The sequence below is a fragment of the Malaclemys terrapin genome, chromosome 2, assembly GCF_027887155.1.
Source record: "Malaclemys terrapin pileata isolate rMalTer1 chromosome 2, rMalTer1.hap1, whole genome shotgun sequence".
NCBI lineage: Eukaryota > Metazoa > Chordata > Testudines > Emydidae > Malaclemys > Malaclemys terrapin.
The window spans coordinates 213,494,783-213,520,995 of record NC_071506.1 but is presented as its reverse complement, the minus strand read 5'-3'; the positions used below and the strand labels follow the sequence as shown (position 1 = coordinate 213,520,995).

The 26,213-nt window shown below is 41.8% G+C and overlaps 1 protein-coding gene across 2 annotated transcripts in view; it reads right to left on the bottom strand.

The window, feature by feature from the left end:
* GADL1 (glutamate decarboxylase like 1) overlaps positions 1–26,213 on the bottom strand; it is a 104,194-nt gene that overhangs the window by 5,690 nt on the left and 72,291 nt on the right. Inside the window, exon 15 of one of the 2 annotated variants that reach the window (XM_054020611.1) lies at positions 10,400–10,605. The exons of the other annotated variant lie outside the window; for it this stretch is intronic. Within the exon in view, the coding sequence (XP_053876586.1) occupies positions 10,489–10,605 (117 nt within the window). The 3' untranslated portion in view covers positions 10,400–10,488. Of the gene's footprint in view, positions 1–10,399; positions 10,606–26,213 lie in introns of those variants that run through there. 2 annotated transcript variants of the gene reach the window in all.

Here is a 26,213-nt window from a genome sequence, read left to right as displayed (position 1 = left end):
CAGGGAGCCCACCTTAGTCCCACTGCGCACCACATGACATAAGTATGAATGAAGTACATGGTGATAATGAATAACAATGCAGAAGTCAATGTATTCCCAGAAGTTTGCCTTTTGCCTAATAATACAAACAAGAGAGAAAGAGATTAGTAGTGAAATCAGCATTAATAAAGTTTTAGGGGAAAGAGGACAATAACCACAACAAATCTGACAATGAGAATTTGAAAATTCAATACAGCGTCAAAAGTTTTAGAGACAGGTTGTGATCCCCTTACTAATGCTGAACAGAACCTTGCATCATGTCCCATAAAAGCCAATGGGACTACTCATGGTTTAGGTACTACTCAATGTGAGCAGAGAGATCACAATATTAGTTTGTAGCTGCAATGTGTGTGTAATTTAGGGCTTGTCTACATGGTACACTAGTCTGCCCCAAAGAGGTGTAAATTCTCACATGCACTAGAGTGTTGCACACTAACTGGCCTGTGTGGACCCTGGTGGCATGCACTGGAAGGTCCCTAGTGCACATCAACGTATATCTGTTTCAAACAGGATTACATTAATGTGCACTAGGGAACTTCTAGTGCAAGCTAGCAGGGGCCACAGGGGCCACCTAGCATGCAACATGCTAGTGAACACTAGAATTTATACCCCTCTGGTGCAGACTAATACATTATGTAGACAAGTCCCTAGAAACAAATGTTATAAAAAATAGCTCTGCCATACAATATGTGCAAAACCACCATCCTCCCAACCCGGGTTTTTAATCTGTGTGACAAAAACCACAAGGACTCACTGACCTTGGTTGTTTTATAGTATGAGCTACATTATGCTCGTCTCAGGCTCTGGCTACGCTACGAGCTAGTGCTGTGATTCCCGTGCTTGTGTACACATAACTCATGCTCTCATTCAGCTAGTGCAGATATAAACAACAGTTAAATAACCACCGTAGCAGAGGAGCAGCAGTGGCTGCTTCTCAGCTGAGCCATACTGAATACAACCCCCCCCCGGAAACCGATGGGTACATATTTGGCATGGCTCAGCCATGCCTCCATTGCAGCTCCTAGTGCCATAGGTGCTGACTCAGAAAAATTAGTGGGTGCTCTGTATCCATTGGCAGCCAAGCGCCCCTCACCCCCTGCCCCTGAGCGCACTGCAGCCCCGCTCCTCCGCCTACCTCCCAGCGCTTCCCACCCAGCCACCGCCAAACAGCTGTTTGGCAGCGTTAACATGCTCCGGGGGGGGAGGGGGTGGGGCGGGAATGTGGCGCGCTCAGGGGAGAAGGTGGGGAAGAGGCAGGGCTGGGGCGGGGATTTGGGGACAGAATTGGAATGGGGCAGGGAGGGGGCGGAGTTGGGGCAGAGACTTTGGGGAAGGAGTAGGAATGGGGGCAGGAGTGGGGTCTCATGGAAGGGGTGGAGTGGGGGTGGGGCTAGGGGCAGAGGGGGAGAGTCAAGCACCCACAGGAAAGAGGGGAAGTCAGCGCCTCTGACTAGTGCTACTACAGCTACACTGCTATTTATTTATACTTGCGCTAACTCAATGAGAGCAAGGGTGAGATGTGTGTTCACAAGCAGCGGAATCTCAGCACTAGCTCCTAGTGTAGACATAACCTCATTTAGTCCATATTTAAAAAAAAAAAAGCTTCCACTGAAGGACTGCTGGATATGGCTGTGCCACATGAGCCATCCTTACTCACTCTCCTCTGCAATTAGTCACACTGCAGGTAGGTATTACCCTGCATAATGGTGGCAGAATCTGCCAAATTTTGTCTTGACAAGTCATTTCAGTACTGTCACATAGTAGGAACCTTGGGGCAGAATTTGGACCTTTGAACTGTCCTTGCACAAATTTCAAATGCGAGTTGGACAGGGTAGGGTTTTGTAAGCTTGTACATACAGGTTTATTTACTCCAAATATGTCCCCTCAGACACAGAATATGTTTGGCATGATGGAAATTCTCATGCTCCAAGTTGGTTTGAATGTCCTGGTCCCTTTTACCATTATATCAAGTTAGTAACAGTTCAACTCTTTCGCTCTTACTACTACTTTATACTGCACTCAGAATGAGTAATTATTTGTACTCCAGTAGTGTTCAAAAGCCCCAATCAAGACAGGGGCTACAGTGTGCTGGTTGCCACACAAATACAGAAGAGAGACAACTGCTTGTGTACTACACAAGTGGTCCCAATGGACACACTCATAGAACACAGGTGTAAAAGTGGCAGACCTGCATCTTTATTATTATAATTTCTCAGGCTCTCCTTTAAGGTTCAAATGTCATGGGCAATTTTAGTATTTATTGATGTTCTATCCATTATTTCTTCTTTTGTATCCTGAAATGGATTCCCTTCATCTCACTGAGTGCTGTTCCAGCGTGCGTTCTGTAACTCGCCACCCCAAACTGTGCAATAGCACAAATAGAGATTGTGAAAGCGGAAACATTGAGAGCATCAGCGTCAGCAATATTGGGATAAATATACTGTGCTACAGCAATGCTGGTCTCATGGAAATTGGAGGTAGAAAGTCTCTTATATTATCTAGTTTCACGCTGCGAATGAAGGCCTGTTCCCACAATACATTTTTAAGTGTCTCCTTCCCTTTGTGCACTATGAAGCCAAGCACTTTCTACTTATAAAGCACAGCTGCTGGTTTGCCATCAAGTATTCTGAATGAACATGGCTGGGTTGTTGTAACAATTTCACCCAGAATCATTTCCACTTGGGAACAAAGGAGCAGAATATATGCACAAACTCTAAGCACAAGTCTCAGAACACAGCCATGAAAGGCTGGCTTGCATGTAGGGCCTGATTTTCCAGAGGTGCCAACCATCCACAACTATTTGGAGCTGCAGGTGCTCAACGGCCTGGAAATCAGACCCTTAGTTTATAAGACCTGATTCTGTGAGGAATTCAATGTTTTGAACTTCCACTGAAATCAACGTGAAGTCAATGGGAGCAGAGGGTGCTAAACTACAGGCAGGAGCTGCTCAGCACCTAACAGAATAGACCCCTTTCCAATTATTTTACTACCGGATTTATTTCAAATTATAAATCAAATTCTTTATTTTGCATTTCAGAGGAGGTCTCAGAATGGTAAGTGAAAGGCATCCTAAGCCCTAAATTCTTTAGCGCTCTCAACAGCTCAACTTGGGCCCTTTGGTGGTGGAATTGCTCCAGTTCTGCTGTGCAAGACAAGGCAGGTGCTAGGAAAGCTATTACAAGGAGCGCACACCCTCTGCTCTGCATACCCTCCCAGAGCACTGCTGCATAGGGGAATTTGGAGGTCTAGGCTGGGGGATAGCTACCGAAGAAGGATCTGCTGCAACCTGTATTCTTCTCCTAACTCATAGCAGCTATCCAGTCATTAGGTTGGGTTAGCAGCCACAGAGTAGTACAGATCCTCCTCCACAGCTTCCTACTCACCTTCTCCTGCAAAGTTCTCCAGCACCCAGCCCTGTTACTCAGGTTGGGGGGATTTTAGCATTAAGGTTTTAGTTGCCTGCATATTAGAGTCCAGACGGTGGCTGACCCTTGCACACATCTGTGAGGAAGAAGATGCAGGGATCATCCCGCCCTGCACAGCTGGCAAGACAGCTCTCTCTATGCACCCCACAGGGGACAGAGCGCAGTGAGGAAAGGAGGCTGGGCCTACAAGGACAGTGCAGTCTACATACTCCTCATGTGCACTAGGGTGCTCTGGGAATGACTGTCTCCCCCTGAAGCTCTCCTCTGACATGGGGTAGCTCTGCATGACCCCAATGCAGGGCTGTGCCTTAAAAAACACAATCCAGTCCTTAACTGGCATACTTGATGGTATTTAATATTCTTCAGAATGGTGAAAACTCCCATCTGAGCTCAAGTACAGTGACTTACAAATGAACTCTATTCAGCCTCCAGCATTAAGGCCTAGCCATCGGAAGAGTCGAGCAACTGCTAAATCCTGCAGTCGTCAGTAAGCGATGCAGGTGCTCAGCATCTCTGAGGATTGAATCCCTGGGTTTTGACACTAGGATCCTCCAAGAGAAGCTGAAGAAATGTCCATTCAAAGTCATCCACTATTACACCAACTACCAAGGTGTAGTAGGTGTCACTTCAGAGTGACAATGCTATATGAGCCACACCTGAACTCCTAGCTCACCGAGGAATGACTCAGGCGTTTGTTTCTCTGCAATGGGAAATCGCAATAGTTGTTAGGTTGAACACCTGATATTTGAACCACGGCACTCATGCTGGAGTGCTAGGCTCCTGCTTAAATCACTCAGCCTCATACTCTGCAATATGGAAACTTAATATGAAGGTTTATTCCAATGAAAAATAAAATCAAGATAACGGGGCTTGGTCAAATGTTCTGTACTAATCATTCCAAATCACACTGACTCATAAATAAGTAGTAAGGAAGTGGCCCCCTATTACCAGACTGTGATTCTGTTATTTTATTGGTTGCAAAATATTTGATACGTTTGGGCTACAGAGAACAGTAACCCGGCTCTCTTGTTCGGATTAGACAGATTCACTAGGCTACTGTCCAGAATATCCCCACTGCATCGACGTTCCTTGGTTGCGGGCAAATATCTGTAAAAAGTGAAAGAAATTCTCCTCACAGGTCAGAATTTCCCCAACAGGCATGTAACACCTCTTACATCTATACAAGAGCATAGTAATGGCCAGCCTGGATGAGATTAGTGTTCCTTCTGGTGCAGTATCTTGTCTCAGACAATGACAAGTACCAGACAGCCCCATATTGGACAATTATAAACTAACCTGTCTATAATGGAAGTTTCTTTCTAACCCCTAGCTTATGCTCTGACACGAAGATTTATATCCAATGATAAAGGATACACTTTCTAAAATAACTGCGGATGTTCTCATTGATAAATAAACTCTTGGACAAAATGTGTGTAAAAAAATGTTCTTTCATTGATTGTTCCCTGGTTCTTATATAGTAAAGAGGAGTGACTGATTAGTTTCTCTACACCATTCCTTACTCTGTATACTTCTATCACCATCCTTTTTATGGGACTCCTCTCTAGACAACACTGTCCAATATTTTCAAATCTAGTCTCTCTCCAATGTCTTTTCCTGCCTCAAATCACTCTCATCACCCATCTCTGAATGCCCTCTAGTTCTACTCATTCAGAACCAAAGGCGCCTCTGAACTGCTGTAGTCTTACATGCTATGGGCCCAGTCCTGTTACGTGCCGACCTTCCACAGCTCTCATTCAAGACAGTGGGAGTTTTTAAAAGAGTATTTGGAGACCTAGATTTTGTGACTTTCATATTTATTTTGTAATTAATGTCAGGCACTCCAGAGCTAAGGCACTAGTGATCATTTATAAATTGATGAATAAATGGGAAGAAAAATGTTGAAATAGCTTATGAAAAACTGTTCTGGTAGAATTTCCACCCTAAATCAAAGCATAAAGTACCAGAAAACTCCTGATGCACTTGTCCTGTCTGCAAAGTTTGACCAGGAATCTCACAGGTACTGTAATAAGCAATATCTAAAGAATTTCACAAAGACACAGCGTCCTCCAGTACTAAGGTTAACATTAGTATCTTGGTTGAATAATATTTTACAAATCTTTCAGATAAACCAGACAATTCCCAATTTACTGCAAGCTCATTCACCAATGAAGGACTGCCCCACAATGTATTTTGAAGTGTTGCCTTCCCTTCAGGCACATTCTCAGCCTGGGCTTGGCTGTCATCTCTTTACCTCTCTTGCCCCCGGGTCCTCTCAAGACCTGCCATGCCTGGGCAAGCTCACCGTTCCCTGGGGTAGTTGGGCTCTTTCCCAGGGCCCTGTCGGAGTCTATTGCCAGTCCACCGCACTGCTCTACAGGCCCAGCAACAGGGCACTGATGGAGAGCAGACGTCCAGAAACCCTATCAGGGCTGCAGTTTCTGTCTGCCATAAACAAAAGGTGGTGGAGGAAAGAGAAGGCTAATCATTGCCTTGAGCTTGGGTCCCCTGGCTATCAGGCTTCCCTAGTAACTTCTCTACTTGGGACAAAACTTCCCCACCTTGCTCCATGGCCAGCTTCACCTTCACCTTTTTAAGCTCCCCTTTTCCAGGCAATGCATGCTCTGCAGGTGCACCTAATTGGCACTGCCTGAGTGCAGGGACGCTCGTTAGGCTTGCTGTCAGTGGGATGGGGGCATGGCCCATCACAATACACAGCAGACCTTCTACTTACAAAACACAGCTGGTGCTCTGCCAGCACTTGTTCTGGATGTTCTATTTGCAGAACATGACAGGGTGTTGTAACAATTCTACCAAGGATCCTTTCCACTGGGGTTAAAAAGGGAGCAGGATGAAGTTGGAAGATGCAATTTTGAGGGATTTAAGAAGCCTAAATCCTCCCATGCAGATTCTTGCCAAAGGAAGACAGCTTGTCAGGGACCATTCAAGATGGAAGGCCATTCTACACACCACCATGGCTACAACATAGCCATGTGAATCTGCTGCTTCTGCTACACTCCAAAGCTATTCCTATTTACGTCAGTAGTAACCTACATGCACTGGACCAGATTCTGCTCCCACTGAAATCAGTGGCAAAATTCCCCATTTACTTCAATGGGAGCAGGATCTGGCTATCTATATTTTCCCCGGATCCATAATTTAGATGGTAGCTTACAAAAAGATTTTAGCTTTAACTAGAAACACACACTTGTAGTGAAATCCATATACTTTGTAGGGATCCACAAAAAAGAGTCACTTTCAGGAAGGTTGCAGGATACTGGCAGATCAACTACAGTATTAAGGATTTCAGCTGATCAGATTGAACTCTGATGAATCTTTCCAAAGTTTGGGACACTGCAGTAGAATTTGGCAGTAGACATGTAGCAGGAAGAAAAAAAAATCTCCCTGCTGATAAAACTAGAGAAAGATCACATTTTCATGGTTTCACAAAAATGTAAACCATTTTCCATTCTTGCCTTAGCTATTTTGCAAAACGGAAGACAAGTTTATACATGAAACAGGCTCATTTGACCACAAAAATCTGTTTTGGCTACAAAGGAGGCATATTTTCATTCAGAGTAAATTCATGATTTTGCCTTAAGTATTTGGCCATTTTGGTTATGAAAAAAATGCTTGCTGCTAGAATTGGCTGGACCAAAATTTACAGATAGATACTTACAACAGAATGAGTTACTAACTCAACTATATAACTGACATGCAGCAGTGATCTTCAGAAAGTTAACGAGGCCTCAATTCAGGAAAGCATTTAAGCACCCGCTTAACTTTAAGCACATGCATAAGTGCCATTGACTTCAATGGGGCTCAAATACACACAAGTATTTTGTTGAAACAAGATTCACAACAGGAAGGATGGTCTTGTGATTAAATCACTAGACTGAGACTCAGGACAACTAGGTTTGGTTGCCTGCTCGGCCATAGAGTCTCCGTATCACTCTGGGTATGTCTACACAGACAAACAAACATGGCAGCGAGTCTCAGAGCCTGAGTCAACTGAATCCGGCGTGTGGGGCTTGTGCTATGGGGCTAACAACAGCCATGGAGACGCTTGGGTTGGACCTGGGCTTTCAGACCCTTGCCAGGTTTCAGAGCCTGGGCTCTTGCTCAAATTGGAATGTATAAAAGGCTATTTTTTAGCACGAGTTCAAGTCTGTTAACCTGGGCTCTGAGACTTGCTGCCACAGGGTATTTTTTTTTTGCTGTGTAGACATACCCTCTGTCTCCCTATGGCTCAGGTCCTTATCAGTAACGTGGGAACAACATATTTTCCTCTTCCCTTACCTTTATCGTTGGACTGTCTTGTCTATAAGATTTCTCGGCAGGGAATATCTCTTAATACATGTTCATACAGTACCTCGCACAGTGGGCCCCAATATCACATGGTTTCTCTGGATGCTACTAGAACACACATTACCAACAGATCTTGCAAACAGTTGCCACATCACATCTGCCATTTTTTTCCTATTCTAAATCCAGACGATGACTATGGAACCAAATTTACCAATGAGTATTAACTGTTGACAATTGTTGATATATTGAGCACTGTATACAAGTAAGCAAAAAATTTTATTTGGTTGCTTATAATCACTACCCTAATTCCTCACCATAAATATATGGAAGCAATGGCTCCTTCGATATATTTTAATAACTAAGAAAGCATATTCTCCATTGTTTAATAACTTCTTGTCTTTGTGCAGCAAAATTGGTTGCAGACTTTAAGTGAAAGCTTTTTCTTTTTGGTGATAATTAAAAACAAACCCCGGCCATTTGTCAGTTGTCACCCCAAATAGAACAATCTAAATACCAAATGTTTGCACTCCCAATCACAACTTTGTTCCTGTAGCCAAGGCGCTCTGTAAAAACCCAAACATGTTTTTCTTTTGTCTAGAATTTGTTCTGGGCCCACAGCCCTAACCCACTAATAAATTATTAGAAAACATGAGTGCACCAGCATTTCCCTTGTGTCATACCATACGACAAACACAGAAATAAACACATTTGTCAAAGTAACAGTAAACCACTTCCACATTCTTCAGAGCTACTAGAGAATCAAAGTGAGAAACAGATGCCTTTGTATTTTTGCTCTGCCACTGATGTTCTCTGTGTATTTTGATCTGGGGGCTGTGGTGCTACACCTTCCATAAAGCAATTTGTGTGTGCTCCTCCCATTCGTTACTTTCTATGACCAGGAACATGAATTCATTATAAAAATTTCTTGACCAATAACACTGGTCTACAATTTTTGAGAAGTCATTTGCTTCAGAGATAAAATGTGCTATTTATTTTGATGTGCTGAATTCAAATATGACAATTAAAACAACTGATTGGCTACTGTTTCTAAGATATTTAAGTTTTTACATTTTAGGTCTATGTATATTGTGTAGATAGTAGAGTTTTAATCATAAATTGTAAACCTAGGTCTTTTCATGTGTTTATGGTTGCTTTACATGATAATATTTCACCGGTCCTGTTTATGTAACACTAACAAAAATCAGCAAAAGGGTTATATAAATAAAATTTATTATGAAACAAAAGGCAAAAAACTATTCTGTACATAGTTTAGTCCTATTCAGTGTCTACTCGGCGCTTCTTGGCTTGTCTCTTGTATTCATTAAATGGAGCATCTCTTGTCACTGGTCCAGCAATAGTCTGCAAGTATTGATGGGCTCCATTTGCCCTGATAGCGTTTCTCCATTGTTGCAATGTCCTGGTGAAATTGCTCGCCGTGCTCGTCGCTCACTGCTCCGCAGTTCAGTGGAAAAAAATCTAGATGAGAGTGCAAAAAATGTATCTTTAGTGACATGTTGCAACCAAGGCTTTTGTATGCCTTGAGGAGGTTTTCCACCAACAACCTGTAGTTGTCTGCCTTGTTGTTTCTGAGAAAATTTATTGCCACTAACTGGAAGGCTTTCCATGCCATCTTTTCCTTGCCACGCAGTGCATGGTCAAATGCATCATCTCGAAGAAGTTCACAAATCTGAGGACCAACAAAGACACCTTCCTTTATCTTAGCTTCACTTAACCTTGGAAATTTTCTACGGAGGTACTTGAAAGCTGCTTGTGTTTTGTCAATGGCCTTGACAAAGTTCTTCATCAGATCCAGCTTGATGTGTAAGGGTGGTAACAAAATCTTCCTTGATTCAACAAGTGGTGGATGCTGAACACTTTTCCTCCCAGGCTCCAATGACTGTCGGAGTGGCCAATCATTCTTGATGTAGTGGGAATCTCTTGCATGACTATCCCATTCGCAGAGAAAACAGCAGTACTTTGTGCATCCAGTCTGCAGACCAAGCAAGAGAGCAACAACCTTCAAATCGCCACAAAGCTGCCACTGATGTTGGTCATAGTTTATGCACCACAAAAGTTGTTTCATGTTGTCATAGGTTTCCTTCATATGGACTGCATGACCAACTGGAATTGATGGCAAAACATTGCCATTATGCAGTAAAACAGCTTTAAGACTCGTCTTCGATGAATCAATGAACAGTCTCCACTCATCTGGATCGTGAACGATGTTGAGGGCTGCCATCACACCATCAATGTTGTTGCAGGCTACAAGATCACCTTCCATGAAGAAGAATGGGACCTTTTGACGGTCATGGAACATGGAAACCCTAACATCACCTGCCCGGAGATTCCACTGCTGTAGTCTGGAGCCCAACAGCTCTGCCTTACTCTTGGGTAGTTCCAAATCTGACAAGGTCATTCAGTTCACCTTGTGTTATGAGGTGTGGTTCAGAGGAGGAGGATGGGAGAAAATGTGGGTTCTGTGACATTGATGGTTCAGGACCAGAAGTTTCATCCTCTCCCTTTTCCTCGTCTGACTCAAGTGAGAATGATTCTGGTGCATCAGGAACCGGCAGTCCTTCTCCGTGGGGAACTGGGCGTATAGCTGATGGAATGTTTGGATAATGCACAGTCCACTTTTTCTTCTTTGACACACCTTTCCCAACTGGAGGCACCATGCAGAAGTAACAATTGCTGGTATGATCTGTTGGCTCTTTCCAAATCATTGGCACTGCAAAAAGGCATAGATTTCCTTTTCCTGTTCAACCACTGGCGAAGATTTGTTGCACCAGTGTTGCAGCATATGTGTGGGGCCCACCTCTTGTCCTGATCTCCAATTCTGCAGCCAAAATAAAGGTGATAGGCTTTCTTAACCATAGTGGTTATACTGCACTTTTGTGATGCAAAAGTCACTTCACCACAAACATAGCAGAAGTTACCTGCACTGTTCACACAAGCATGAGGCATCTCTGCTCACTTTGGCTAAACAGAAATGTGTCCCTTTGCAAAATCAAACACTGACAAATAAGAGCACGACACTGTATGATTTCTAGAGCTGATATAGGGCAATTTGTTCAGCAGAGTGATGTAAGCTTCGTTATGATTGCATCATCCATGACTTCTAGGAATAACATGATGCAATTCATATCATGTATGACGCAATACCAGCTTCAGATTGCATCATTCATTGTTTTGCCTAAAAAGCAAGTACTGTCCAAACCCAGTCATAGATTTATTCATAGATCCAGTCAAAGATGTATTTTAGTCATTTCTGGTTTAAATTGAGATCCCTTCCCTTTATAACTCACTTATCCTCCGCCATTCCCAAGTCAAGGGTCGTATACACTGACCCAATAGCATATCTTGAAAACTAGAGCCAATCAACAATTTTAAGCATCATTTTTGTTCTCAGTGACCCAGAATTAGTAAAGTTTGACTACATTTATTTCAGAAGCATTTTGGCTGTAGAGCAGTGTAATCTATGGCAGGTTGGCTAAGCTTTATCTTGCTTCAAACAATTGTTTTAGCCATTCATTTATGCAATGATCATAGCTGTCTAATGCATCAGCTTTTTATTTTGTGTGTCTTTACCCAATATTGCATTTGACTTATCCTTGATTAAATCACGATATTTACACAGGGCCAGCAACCAAACCCATTACTAGGGCCCTAACAAATTCAGAGTCCGTTTTGTTCAATTTCAGTCATAGGATTTTAAAAATTGTAAATTTCATGATTTCACATATTTAAATCTCAAATTTCACGGTGTTGTAATTATAGGGGTCCTGACCCAAAAAGGAATGGGGAAGGTCACAATGTTATTGTAGGGGGGGATTTGCGGTACTGCTACCTCATTTCTTATATCACCTTCACAGCTGGGCAGCTGGACAGAGGCAACTGCTGGCAGAGAGCCCAGCTCTGAAGGCACAGCTGCCAGCAGAGGCACCGAAGTAAGGATGGCATGGAATGGTATTGCCACCCTTATTTCTGCGCTGCTGCTGGTGGGACGCTGCCTTCAGAAGTGGTCATCCAGGCAACAGCTGCCGCTCTCCGGCTGCCCAGCTCTAAAGTCAGCACAGAAGTAAGGTTGGCAATACTGCGACCCCCCTACAATAACCTTGTGACCCCCCCAAGACCCCTTTTGGGTCGGGACCCCCAATTTGAGAAACACTGGTTTCCCCCATGAAATCTGCATAGTAGAGGGTAAAAGCACACAAAAGACCAGATTTCACACTCTGAGACGCATTTTTCATGGCCATGAATTTGGTAGGGCCCTAGTCATTACAAAGGTGAGATCTGGGATTTAATGTGAAGGGATTAGTTTCAATTTACATTTTCAGATAAATGCTTTAAATGTATGGTACTCATTTTTAAAAAGGATGAGGCAGAAGAGACAGTGCATCTGACTCAGCACTTACAAATGGGTGCATGGTTTTCACTACTATTAAAATGAACATTGGTGAACAATATCGTTTCCCAAGGGGACACTCCCACATCCACTCTTGTCATGCTTATGTGCACTTTTCTCCATTGTAAGGTAATTTGTGTAGATCCCTTACTGTTTTCTTATACATTCCTGGTCATCTGTATATGTTGCTTTATCATCCTCTCATTTAACAAGCCATGTGTAAAGTCTAGGCACTGAGTGAAACCTTACAGGTTAGCAGTGCCACCAATGTATAGTTGAGGGACAAAAACATTCTGATTTGTTTAAACAGTAGCAAGACAGTTCTGTCCTATGGCTTTTATAAATAATTAAAAAAAAAAGCTTTTATAGCATACACGAGGCTCTTCTATAGAGCTCTGTGTTAAGATAACATTTAGTGATTAGTAGGACTGTCAATTTATCACAGTTAACTCACGCGATTAACTAAAAAAATTAATTACAATAAAAAAATTACTCATGATTAATCGCAGTTTTAATCACACTGTTAAACAATAGAACACCAACTGAAATTTATTAAATATTTTGGATGTTTTTCTACATTTTCACATACACTGTATTGCGTTGTAATTGAAATCAAAGTGTATATTATTTTTATTACAAATATTTGCACTGTAAAAATGATAAAAGAAATAGTATTTTTCAATTCAGCTCATACCAGTACTGTAGTGCAATCTGTCGTAAAAGTGCAATTTACAAATGCAGATTTTTGTTGTTGTTACACAACTGCACTCAAAAACAACACAAACTTCAAAGCCTACAAGTCCACTTAGTCCTACTTCTTGTTCAGTCAATCACTAAGACAAACAAGTTTGTTTACATTTATAGGAGATAATGCTGTTCTCTTCTTATTTACAAGGTGACCAGAAAGTGAGAACAGGTATTGCATGGCACTTTTGTAGCTGGCATTGCAAGGTATTCACGTGCCAGATATGCTAAACATTTGTATGCCCCTTCATGCTTCGGCCACCATTCCAGAGGACATGCTTCCATGCTGATGACGCTCGTTAAAGAAAATAATGCATTAATTACATTTGTGTCTGAACTCCTTGGGGGAGAATTGTATGTACCCTGTTCTGTTTTACCCGCATTCTGCCATATATTTCATGTTCTAGCAGTCTCGGATGATGACCCAGCACATTATTCATTTTAAGAACACTTTCACTGCAGATTTCACAAAACACAAAGAAGGTGAGAATTCCAAAGATAGCTACAGCACTCGACCCAAGGTTTAAGAATCTGAAGTGCCTTCCAAAATCTGAGAGGGACAAGGTGTGGAGCTTGCTTTCAGAAATCTTAAAAAGAGCAACACTCCGATGCAGAAACTACAGAACCCAAACCACCAAAAAAGAAAATCAACCTTCTGCTGATGGCATCTGACTCAGATAATGAAAATGAACATGCGCTGGTCTGCACTGCTTTGGATTGTTATCAAGCAGAACCCATAATCAACATGGACGCATGTCCCCTGGAATGGTGGTTGAAGCATGAAGGGACATATGAATCTTTTGCGCACCTGACACGTAAATATCTTGCAACACTGGCTACAACAGTGCCATTAAAATGCCTGTTCTCACTTTCAGTTGAGATTGTAAACAAGAAGTGGGCAGCATTATTCCTGCAAATGTTAAGTGAGCACTGTATACTTTGTATTCTGTGTTGTAATTGAAAATCAATATATTTGAAAATGTAGAACACACCCAAAAATATTTAAATAAATGGTATTCTATTATTGTTTAACAGTGCCATTAATCACAATTATTTTTTTTTAAATCATGATTAATTTTTTTAATTGCTTGACAGCCCTAGTGATTAGGTTTCTCTATCTTTCAATACTGGCAAAGGAAAGTTCTTTCATGCAGGAATGAAACAACAGCTTGTCATCTTGAAAGAAAGAGATACCAACAAAAGCATTCCTTTTTACTTTGTATGCAAAGGGATGAGCTTGTGTTTTCCTTCTCCAGTGGGAAAAGGAAATCACAATGCAATGTGTGCGGTGGGTGTATATTACAGTAAGCAACTTACGTTATTTGGTGACCTAAGTTCAAAAACCCAATACACTTCTGTAGAAAAATAAAATGTCTCTTCAGAAATTTGGAATAGTTCCCTACTGTTAAGAACTCTTATGCCGTTTGCATGAGCCAGCTTCTGGCATAAGGTAGATATGTAGCAACACTCTGTATTTGCATTACAGTAAAGATCAGAGAGCTGCAATGAGCCTTTGTTCATCTTTTTTAATGGGATCTAAAGGCAAAATGAACATTAAAACAAAGCCGCGTTCTTTGTATCCTTTTCTATCTTGTAAAGGAGAGTAATGACCTTCATGGAGGTTGCTGGCAGTTTCTCTGCAGGGAAAAAGTGGACTGTTACCATAGGCAAGACTGTCTGATCTGATCACCCTATTTAACAGAGAACACATTACTCATCCTCAAAAACCAAAACCAGTAATTGTCCCTGTTTTTAACCCTCACCTGTAATTCTTTTTCCCTTCCTCAGACTCATGTTTCAAGCCCTGATCCAGATATGAAATGGGCACTACCAGACCCCTCCCTTCTCCATGGAGGACCTCCACTGAAGTCAAAAGGGTTCCGAGAAGGCAGAAGGGTCTGCCCGCATGCATCTCATTGCAGGATCGAGATTGCGTTAGGGTCACACCATTCCCTCTTTTCCTAATCTCCTGTCTATATTCAGTATCAGTGGTGCGTGGTATCTCACATTTTTCTTCATGACTGAAATGAGAAATGTTACAAGTCTCTATGCTTTAAAACCACGTGCGATCAGGGGCTTGAAACAATAAACAACCCCACAAATGCATGAGATTTCATGGCATGAGTCAGTAGATATATATGTATATGTATGTATGTGTGTTTGTTTGTTTGGGGGTGGGGGGGGGCGAAATAAGAGGAATTGCTGAAATAAGAATTTACAACTGCAGCCTTTCACAAACTGAGTAAGCGAAAGATGCACAAGCCCTTCTGAAAATTCTGGTCAATAGTGTTAATCATATGGGGCTAGATTGTGGACAGCCCTTAGACAGCTGAGTTGTGGGGAGGGGGAGAGGGAGGAAGGAACTTCCCATATTCCTTCCTATATAGCCCGTGTAAGGCCTTGGCCAAAACTGCAACCCCTGCCCTCCAGGGACTTCTAACAGGATGTTCCCCACACCCTGCAAGCAGCTCACTGAAAGGGGGTGAGTATGTATGGAGAATAGGCAGGAAGCAGGCCTGGCTGGCCAAGAAGTGGGGGGTGAGGGGCATCCCAGAATGGGGCCTAGCAGGTTGCAATGGGGGGGAGGGAAGAATGTGGAATGGGGGAACTCCAGAAACCTTTCTGTTTCTCCAAGACCAGACTGTGAACTGGATTTTTACTATGGGCAGCAGGTAAATGCTACAATCTACACCACAGTCAATGTAACTGAAATGTACCACCAGAAAAATAACCCTAATGCAATCAAAAGTTTCAGCTGAAAAATGGTTCTAACAAATGCTGTACTCGCAAAGAACTGTGTACTTATCATTAATAACCTATACTGCGTTTTGTATAGATGTCTGGAAATGGATCAATTAACAGAAAGATAATAAAGCTAACAAAATTCTAGATCTGTTGTAGGATTCCTTGTGACAAGCAATCTATGGCAACTATGCAAGGGCAACATTTAGCCCTGGTGTAATATCATCACCTGTACTTGAGTTACATGAAGTATGAATTTGGCCCCATGACTTTAATTACCTTGACATACTTGCAACCCCCCGGTAATCTTTACTCCTTGGTGCCAACGGAACTATGTGTGTGAGTTGAGGTTACTCACAGAAGGGTTTGCAGGATTAGCCCTAAGGGCATCTTGCTCATTTCTTGTAGCAAAGGCAGAGACTGGCCACCAGATGGGTTTCTGAATAATTGTTATTGCTCTCAAGCAATTTTATTAAACAGTTATGTGTTTCTCATTAAATACATTATAACTGATCATATAAAGTCTTTACCACTTTACTATAAATAGGAGTAGTAATAATTTAGGTTTTGAGGAGCATTGTTATAGGAATATTTTAATTAAGCAAGCAAAAGCTTTACGCTTTCATGTTTCTAGTACTCCATATGAGCAAATAAATATTAATTAATATTTTTAAAATGCAGCATTCAAGTTCATAGTGAAACACTTCAATCTGGAGACAGGATGGCAAGAATCCCATTTTCCTTGCACATCTCCCAGGATTGAAAGTCCAAAGGAATTCTGAAACCTGCTCTGGTATCTGTTACATATAAATTTTAGTTCTGTTAATACAGCATTCTTTAAAAATATATATAGCAAATCACCTTATTTTGAAGAGATGGGTAAAGTTTGGAGGATGAGAGGGAACAATCTTGTTTGAGATTTTCTGTGACTTCTCTATTGTATTTGCAAACTCGAGGGCTCCTCTGGCCAAGACCATGAAATGTCCAGAAATGAGTGTGGGTCACAAGACAATTTGAAAGGTATTCTGCCCTCTCACAACTTTTGCCTATGCAGAAGTGTTGCTAAAATTGTGGAAGCTCTACAGAGAGCCAAACAGCCCTTCCAGTCATTGTCATGGTTCCTCTCACATCCCACGGCACAGTGGGGAGGGTCCTGAAACTGGAAAGGAAGCCAGGCTGGGCTGGGTGATGGCAGGTGGCTGTGATGGAAAGATGCTCTGTCAGGAGAAAGTCAGGTTTATAGGCATATGACGGGGGAGGGAGTGGGAAAATGGGAGGGACTCTTAGAGGATAGGAACAGAGCCATATTTCTACCAGGTGACAAGAGGGCTGGAAACGGAGGTGTTTACAGGTGATGGAATAGATCAGTAGCACTGTGCAGCTGCTCATCAGGAGTATGAGCAAAGATGAGGTGCTGAGTTTCAGGGACTCAGGAGCCAAGTCAGACTTCGGGCTAGTGAGGTTGGTGGGAAGAGATGGGAAGGATCTATAGTTGGGATGGAAAAACCCAGGGTGCAGCAATCTGTGCTGGCTTTATGGGGTAGGAGCGGGTGAGAACTCAAGCAGGAAAAACTTTGGGAATCACCTTCTTGATGATTTTCCACCTGCAGGTTGGTATAACTTGTGCTCAAATTTTGCTGTTGCACCTGAATATCGCACTGTTTGGGAGATCTAGAGGTGTCATCTCACCAATCCCCAATAGCCCCACCCAGTGTTTTCAGTCCACATTCAATGAGGCAGAAAATACTGGACTGAATGTTGTCTAGCTTTTTCCCATTGGCAGTGCCACAGGGCCAGCTCACAAAACAAGGAATCTTCCCTTTGCATGCTTACCAAGGACTTGAACCCTTCAGCAAATTGGAGGTTGCCTTTAACCTTAAAAGTTGCCAATTTCAAGCAAAAGTCTTAGCTCTATTACCAACATCTTTGGCGGTTAAATCACCAATGCAATGATTTTCTAAATTTCCCTACAAGCAACTCTGTCTAGCTTTGGGCCCTGGTGCACATGCTGAAGTGCTTTGCTAGATCAGGGCCTTTGATTTTACTTGTCAGCAGTGGGATACCAAAGAGAGAAAAGGCAAAATAGTTTCAAACTCTTGCTTTTGGTGAGTTTCTGCACTGAAGTTGTATTTTTACTGAATACCGTGATAAAAGCAACCCTTAATAGAAACACCATGCATTATTCTGGCTGAGTAACCTACCTTATTAGCCAGCTTTCAAATTCCAAAAAACCTACCTATGTTAATTAAAAAAACCCTATGTGAGCAGGACTGCCTGAACAATCTGATGATTTTTTAAAGTAGTTATGACCTAGTTTAGAGATGTTGCCTTTGATAGTCTCCTAAACTTCCCTTCCTTTATCGAAGAGCTCTGTACAATTTAATAGAGAACAATAATCTCTCTGTAAAGTTTTTGAACCAATCTATCAGTGACTTAAGGTGAGATTTTCACAGTGAATCTGCATTGGCCTAACTATGCGCCCATTGAAGCAATGGTAGTTTCATTTCTGACTTGTGGGAACAGAGCAACACTGAGCACGTTTAAAAATCCCACAATTCTTTATTAAATTGTGTAGAATGGCTTAAATATTCTACTGAAAGGATAGAATTCTCTAGTGATTTCTATGTATTTTAGAAGAATTCCTATTGGTTATAACCATATTAAATATTATAGGAAAGGCCCTACCAAATTCACAGCCATTAAAAATGCATCACGGACCATGAAATCTGGTCTCCTGCCATGAAATCTGGTCTTTTGTGTGCTTTTACCCTATACTATGCAGATTTAATGGCGAAGACCAGCATTTCTCAAATTGGGGGTCCTGACCCAAAAGGGAGTTGCAGGCGGGCGGGGAGCTGTCTCCCAGGGCTGGCACGTGACCACACTCACACTTCAAAGCGCTGCCGCGGGAGCGCTCCCGGAGCAGCACTTTGAAGTTTCGAGTGTAGCCACGGCCTTAAACTCCACACACTCCAATGTTGGTGACAGGGAACAAAGAAGTGCTACTCTGTGTATTAAATGAATGCCAAACTGAAGATTCATTGACCTGAGAGCAAAAAGGTCAATATTTATTCAAACAACAATGCATCTTGATATCTGACTCTAACAGATGTTAATCCGTGTATTATAAAATCCATCCTAATTACATTAATTACACTCATGAGTTCTGTGCCAATATTTATTACTATTGCATAGGCTTCTGATAATTAATCTAAATGCTAGGAGATGAAGATATTTATTTTTGCTACTATAATTTGATATTTGTACATTTTATTGGGTCCCCTGATTTGCGTTTCCCCTTCGTACTACTGCAGATGACCCTTCCATTCAAACCCCAGTAGGGTGATCAGATAGAAAGTGTGAAAAATCAGGACAGGGGTGGGGGATAATAGATGCCAATATAAGAAAAAGCCCCGAATATCAGGACTGTTCCTATAAAATCGGGACATCTGGTCACCCTAAACCCCAGCAGCAGCAAAGCCATGCATTTACACCATTGTCAAGCTCTCTCTAATAAGACTTAAATCTTAAAACTCTTGGAACCAGATTATGCTACTTTTTATGCACTATGGAGGGGTTAGGGGTGGACATAGGGCTAGGAAGCTGCTTCCCAAAAAAAGGCAGCAAATCCGTAGCACAGGTGAAAATTGAGTACTTAGGCCACGTTATAGTGCTTTTCATTTGTAGATCCCAAAAGACGTTACAAATGTGCTTTTTAATCCCCATTTTATGCAGATGGGGAAACTAAGGCACATAGAGGTTAAGTTGCCCACAGTCAAATACAATTCAGCATCAGAGCTGGGAACAGAACCTAGGGCACCCACTTGCCAAGTCAATGCCTTATCTGTTGGGCCACACTAACTCGTAGCAGCATTTTCCCATTAATATGTATGCTGCACTATACCTTCAAGACTCTTCAAACAGGCTGGGCAAAGACTCCAGGTGGGAGAAGTCAGCTTCACAGAGCCAGACTCTATGTGCTTCCCCCACAACTGAAAGCAGGATATGGAAATTCCATAAGTCAGTGCAGCTATTGCCCATATTAGCCTGCTGCTCGCAGACTATGGAACACACTGCATGGGCCAAAGTCACTAATCCATCGAATCAATGCCAGCAGGTATGGGGGGGAACTTGGTGCATCATGGAAGCACAGCCAATGTGTGCAATGAACTGATGTTCCAATACTTTTCCTGTAGTATTTTAGCCAGCAAGTTATTTCCTGGTCTTTTTCATTGCAGTTTTTGGAACTGCTGCTTTGGAACATTTTATGTAACATGCACTCTGTCTTTGACTGTGGCAGGAGAGCACGTAGCCCTGTACATATCACCACACAACTGCGCCTTTCAAACTCAAGAGGCCTAAATGCAAAACAAGTGCAGAGCACAAGGGAAAAAAAACAAAGGCACACAAGAAGTTTCAGATGAGCTGCTCTGTAACTCAGGTGTTCTAGAAGTCTCACATGTTAAAGGTCACTAACTTAAAATAATCAAAGTGAATCAACAGCAGGTTTACAGGTCAACTTGAGTCTGAGGGCCATCTCTTAGCAGGAAGAACAGCTCAGGGGAACATGTAAGCAGCCCATGCCCACTTCCCTTTCCATTTCCACAGCCAGATTTACAAAATTTGGGGCATACAAATGATCCATTACAGTTGCCAAGCTGGCCACCTGCAAGTGCCTGCTGTGTGTATGCACACAGACTATCTGAATGTATATACTCTGTAAGTGCGAATGTAAGCATGCAACACTGCAGACCTAACTTTGTAAATCTGACCCATGATGGACTCCCAATTAAAAAAACCCAATTACTACATGGCATAACCTCTCCATACCCAAAGTACTATGGGGCAATTACATAGACACTCTGCATGTAGAGTGGCTACAGAATAAGGCTCTCCTATTAACAGTCTAGAAACTCTAAACTGTTATTTTAACCCCAGATGATTTTCATTATAACCAGATTAAATTAAAAAAAAAAACAAGTGTATTAATCATATCATGCTCAGCAGCCTGGAATCTTGCTTGACACGATTTCCTATACATAGATCTCCACTTTAAAATATTTTGTATACACATCCCAATTTCCTTTTATTTATTTTTAAATTCTACAGTCATCTGTGAGTGGATACTTATCAGTTACCTCTATATCACTGCACAGCCAATTCACCTATGTCACTGATCTCCCTGTACAAACCTTGTCTTAATTGCTGGCCTTTCCAGGGATTATGACTATAATTCAATTTTGAAGATGTAAATGCCATCCATTCAGTAAATTTCTGGACTAGATCCTCAGCTGTACCAGAATGCAACCTAATTTAGAGCAGCCTCAGAACTGCTCAAAGTTACATAAAATGATCCAACACACCTGTCTCAAGAACTCCCATGAAAATGGCCGGAAAATAATTCTGCTAAAATAGCACAGAAAAGTCACAGTTCAATGGCACACACTAACATGCTCTCAGGGACCATTTCAGCCACTGCCACACCCACTCTCATATCCAGCACATCAAAGTTATGTAGAGCTGTTTACACCAACTCTTAGTCACTCCACGGGGAATTCCCAGCTGCCATTTAGCAGAATTGTATGGTTCCTCTGTTCCTCTCGAGAGGCACAATAGGGCCGTAGCAGAGGCCATAAGGTAGCCCTCTTGATCTTACAGTACAGAATGTTGTGTGTTTTCCTGTAATCACACATGCACAGTATTCATTGAGGTTTTCTAGATATTTTCAATTATTGACAGTATTTATTAGTCTTTCCCCCTCATCCCACAGAGCTCCTTCCACAAGCTCTAAACCTGAAAGTTATTTTCCAGCTTTTACCAAAATGTAAATCTTTGGCTGATTCTCTGTGATAAATACATTTTTCAGTTATATAATCTAAAATTCATCTTACTTTTTTTTGCTTAGAAACTAGTAATGCTCTCAAGATGAGAGTTATTATAGGGATAGTTTTTATAATTTTGTATCTGGCAATATAAAATGTTTATCAGTTCAATTTGAGTTTTACCAAAATCCACCCCCAAACTTTCTGAACAGAAAGTCACATCACCTCTTATTACCTAGCACTACAGATTTTAATCACGATAGTAGATTTCTATGGTCAGAGACTGGGTTTCAGGCTTTTGCAATTAAATGGGAACTGGCATATTTGAATTCCTTGATTGTGGCAAAGATACTAATCTGATGCCAGTTTAAGTCATGAGACATTTCATGGATATCTGGTAATGACAGTGGCAGAAGCATTTTCTTGGTTTTAATCAAATAACTTGATAATTGCAGTAACAATAACGTAATGATGTACCAATTCCACAGCATCTTTCAAACTCCTTGCTTCTTCTTTACTCTCTAAGATGACTCTGGAAAAAAGATTAATCATTCTGAGATGGAAAAAAAAGTTTAAAAGCTTGGCAGGGAAAATATTATGTATTTTCATTTTCTGCTGTGACGGTGGTGGCTTAGGGAAGCAGAGGAGACTAACACAACTTGGATTGCTTTTGATCTCCATCTAGTGAGTGAATTAAGGAATTGCATGAATGTAGGGAGTGACTTCCTGATTTGGAATTAAGCAACAGTACAATTAGCTGTTCTTTATATCGTTTTAAATTAACCCTCAACAAAAGACCGAGTAAGCTTGAAAGAGCAGGAATTTCCAAATGGCCACGTTGTCTGATGAAAGCCAGATGTTCTGCAAGGAGCTTATTTTCTGGGTATCTTTTTGCTACATTCGTTGCTCAAAATTCTATTGGAAATATATATTATTTGAGATATTTTTCACTTACAAAATCCATTCTTTTGGGTGTTTTTACTATCAAAAATGTGTGTCCTTTTTGTGCTTCACATCATCTATAATGCTGATCTGTGCATCGGAGACACTATCTCACAGCTGATGGGTCAGTAACACAACAAACATAATAAAGGAACTCTGAGCAATTTCACTGTGACAGTCCCTAGCAGCTTTAGGCTTAGCAGTGATGTACGTGAGCCAGGCAAGCTTGGCTAACCCTGGACTGTGTTGGCTAAGGAGGTCTAGGTTCTGGCCAGTGGCCACTCCCTTCAGAAAACGTGTTACCAGGGACTCCTTAAATCGAAGAACTGAGACTCAATGGCAAAATCATTACCTAAGAGCTCCTTTGATCATGCCGGCTCTGAATGAGGGTTCACACAGCATGCACTAAACTCTCAAGTCCTGTCTCAGGATGTACTGGGCTCAACATGAAAACTGGGGTATATTCTTTCAAGGCACAGCTTTTTCTGATTGTTCCAATTCTCTGTACAAAGCACCAAGTTTACCTACAGTATTATGGTGCTAGATACCAATGTTAAATAGCAATTTAATAGTCCAAAATTTTGGTCAGAAATCGAGAAGGGATATCCCAAGAAGTTGCGGAAGAGGCCTCAGTCCTGCAGTGAGCCAAGAATGGCTCAAAGACAGACACAGATATCTTTCCATATAAAAAAGAAGCTTCCAGAGTTACTGATCCACAGATCCCCAAGTCAGGGAGTACTCGTCTCCCTTCTCCCTATTAGATGCCATATCATGTCAGTTTCCCATGGCCACAAAGGGAATAATTACAGAACATCTATAGAGCTCCAGGCGGATACAAAAATTTGGATTTGCGTCAGTGATAATTAACTTGTATCCGACCCATGATCTGCACTACACCTTTTATATATATATCCACATCTGCATCTGCACCAGCACCCTACCTCACTAATAGAGCCCTGCATGGATACCAAAATTTGGATCCGCATCCAATCTGTAATGCGCAAAGATGTTAAACAACACAACCGCAATCACGTCTGCAGATGCAGATATCCGCAGATTTTCAGGGCATATCTACCCAGGCTGAAAGCCATACATAGCAATTGGGCGTAAGGGACCTCTCCATGTATCCTTTTAAGTCTTCACAAAGGCGGAGTAGTTTCTTCCTTGTATGACTGACAGTTCATATGTCTTCAGTTAAAAGTGTATACTAGTTTCTCAAACATTTGTGGATTCAGTTCTCTCAGTGGATATACATGCTAAGTGAATATAGGATTGTATATCTTTACAAACATGCTTTCACATTTCATTGAAAAGTAAATGTTTACTTGCATCTGAAGAAGTGAGGTTCTTACCCACGAAAGCTTATGTTCCAATACTTCTGTTAGTCTCAAAGGTGCCACATGACCCTCTGTTGCTTTTCACATTTCATTGAAGACCAACCACTCAGTGATAACTATATTCAAAGTAAATATATACTTTCTATTCTAAATCTTTTAAGTAATGCTCTATACAAAATTATATATTATAAAAAAAGGACAGCAGCAATTGCTCCTTGGAAGGTCGGAGAAAATTCATACATACTGTAGGATCTTCCATAACAGCAGCTTGTCTCCTCAGAAAACACAGCACACTGTGGACACATCGGTGAAAATTATATTCATATAAAAACTGAAAATATTTTTTCTTTTTAGAAGTAGATTTTGCATGACTGCACCCAGCAGACATTAACAGTGTGTATGCTAATTAGTAGCTCAAACCTATTCCTGTTGTTCTGGTGCCCCCCAATGGTCTTACTAGTTCACTACCAGCTATGGCTTCAGATATTTTATTAAAATAGAATTTTGCAGGATTCATCCCAAAACGCATGTGCGACGTTACAGCTGTACTGTTTATTTATATAGCAGGATGGCTGCATTCTGAAAACAAGTCTAGCTGTGAAGATTCAACAAAGATTTCGATACACACTGAATGCTCAAGCACTAAAGCTGTTTAAGTCCTTTACCAGCTTTTAATTGGCATGCAAAATGAATTGCAACTGAGAGAATGCTTCAAAGCTCAAGCAAGAAATATGGAATTTTCCATAAGGTTTGGTTTAGAAATTTCAAGGTTAGTGTTTATAAAAAGAACTAGATTCACAAAAGAGAGGCCCAGCTTGCAGGGTTGACAGAGGCCATGAATTTCCACAACCCAGCTGAGATGCCACACATCCAGCCAGATTGCAGGAAAGCCCTGCAATTGCTGCTGCTTCCCTCTTCTCCCAAGAAATACTAATACCGCTGCCAACTCAGCCATTTATCACCACAACCCATTTCCCCCGGCCAGGCAGCACTGCTCTGGAGGCGCTGCTCCAGTACTCTGGCCGGGCGGTGCAGGGCGGCTTGGGTCAGTGGACCAGGCAGGCGGCGCGGGACCGCTGGCGTTGGCGGACCGGGTGGCCGGCGCGGGGCCACTGGGGCCGGCCAGCCCGCTGGGGGGTTAACAGTTAAGGCCGGTTAACTGGTAAGAATACTGCTTATCCAGTTAACATTTTACATCCCTAGTATAAATGGGAATGAACGCTACAGTGCAGTATTAATGACGACACTAATACGGTGAAAAGGTTTGTAACCAGAGACAACATCTCTCTTCTTTTAGAAAGGTTTGTTCAAAAAGCCAATACCAATAGACAACCCAGTGTTCATTACTCATTTATAAGATTGTGATTTACAACAATGATTATTTCTGACATTTAAGTAACTTCATAAATATTTTAAATAACCAAAGATGCTCCTATTACCACACACCAGCAGTAAGAGAAACTGCCTTTAAACTGTGCAAACAAAGACCATTGCAATCTGTATTACATAGACACGGTGTTCCTTGTGAGGAAAATTATTCACTAACAGCTAAGTGACCGCTAAATACAATTTTGCTTCAGCCATGTTTGCTTTTTCACAGTGGATGAAATCTACCCTGTGCAGAGAGGCTACACAAGGTCCAGGCATCACTGAAGTCACATTTAAGCCCCTCACAGTTGAAATATTGAATGTTAAATTTTAGAAGGAATAATCACAGCCAACAGTTGAAAAGCCACAGGCTTGGTCGTCAAAAAAATATCTGTTGAGCAATTATGAACAGTGAACAAATCGGCAAGTCACAGTCTGTTTGCAGATAATTCAAGAACAGAAAATAAGGGCTACACTGACCCCCAAAAATTTGTTCACCCAGAATTATCATCATCCCTGCATTTATCTCCTCTGTCCATGAATCCCTTCTTTAATTCAAACTCTTCCTAGATAGCATTTATTCTTCACTTATTCTCTTTAAATAACTCCCTTAGTGAAGTTCACCCCCCTTTCCCTCCCATCTCCAGACATGCATGTTTGTCAGTAGGCAGAATTTCTGTGGGGGGGGACTTCAGGAGAGTTGGGGGAATGGAATCCACTCCCCAATCCACAAGCAGAGAGCTGGGCATCTCTGCAACCCCTCTGTAACTTCTCTTTGATTTCCTGGACTGAGAAAGGGGCCATGTTGCCTATACAGACCCAGGACTGTGACTATTGGACATATGTAACTGAAGACCCAGTTTCATGCCACAGATCTCCCCCCAGACTCCCTCTCTCGAGGAGTCAATGCAGAAGTGCTGAGCAAAGGACACATTCAGTTTCCTATGTGCCTCTTCTCAAATCCCCAGCACCTAGAGAAGTAATAAAGCCTTTGTGCAAGGTACTGATAAGACCTTATGAATACTGCGAACAATTCTAGTCACCCATATTCAAGAAAAAAAAAAAACATTCAGAACTAGAACAG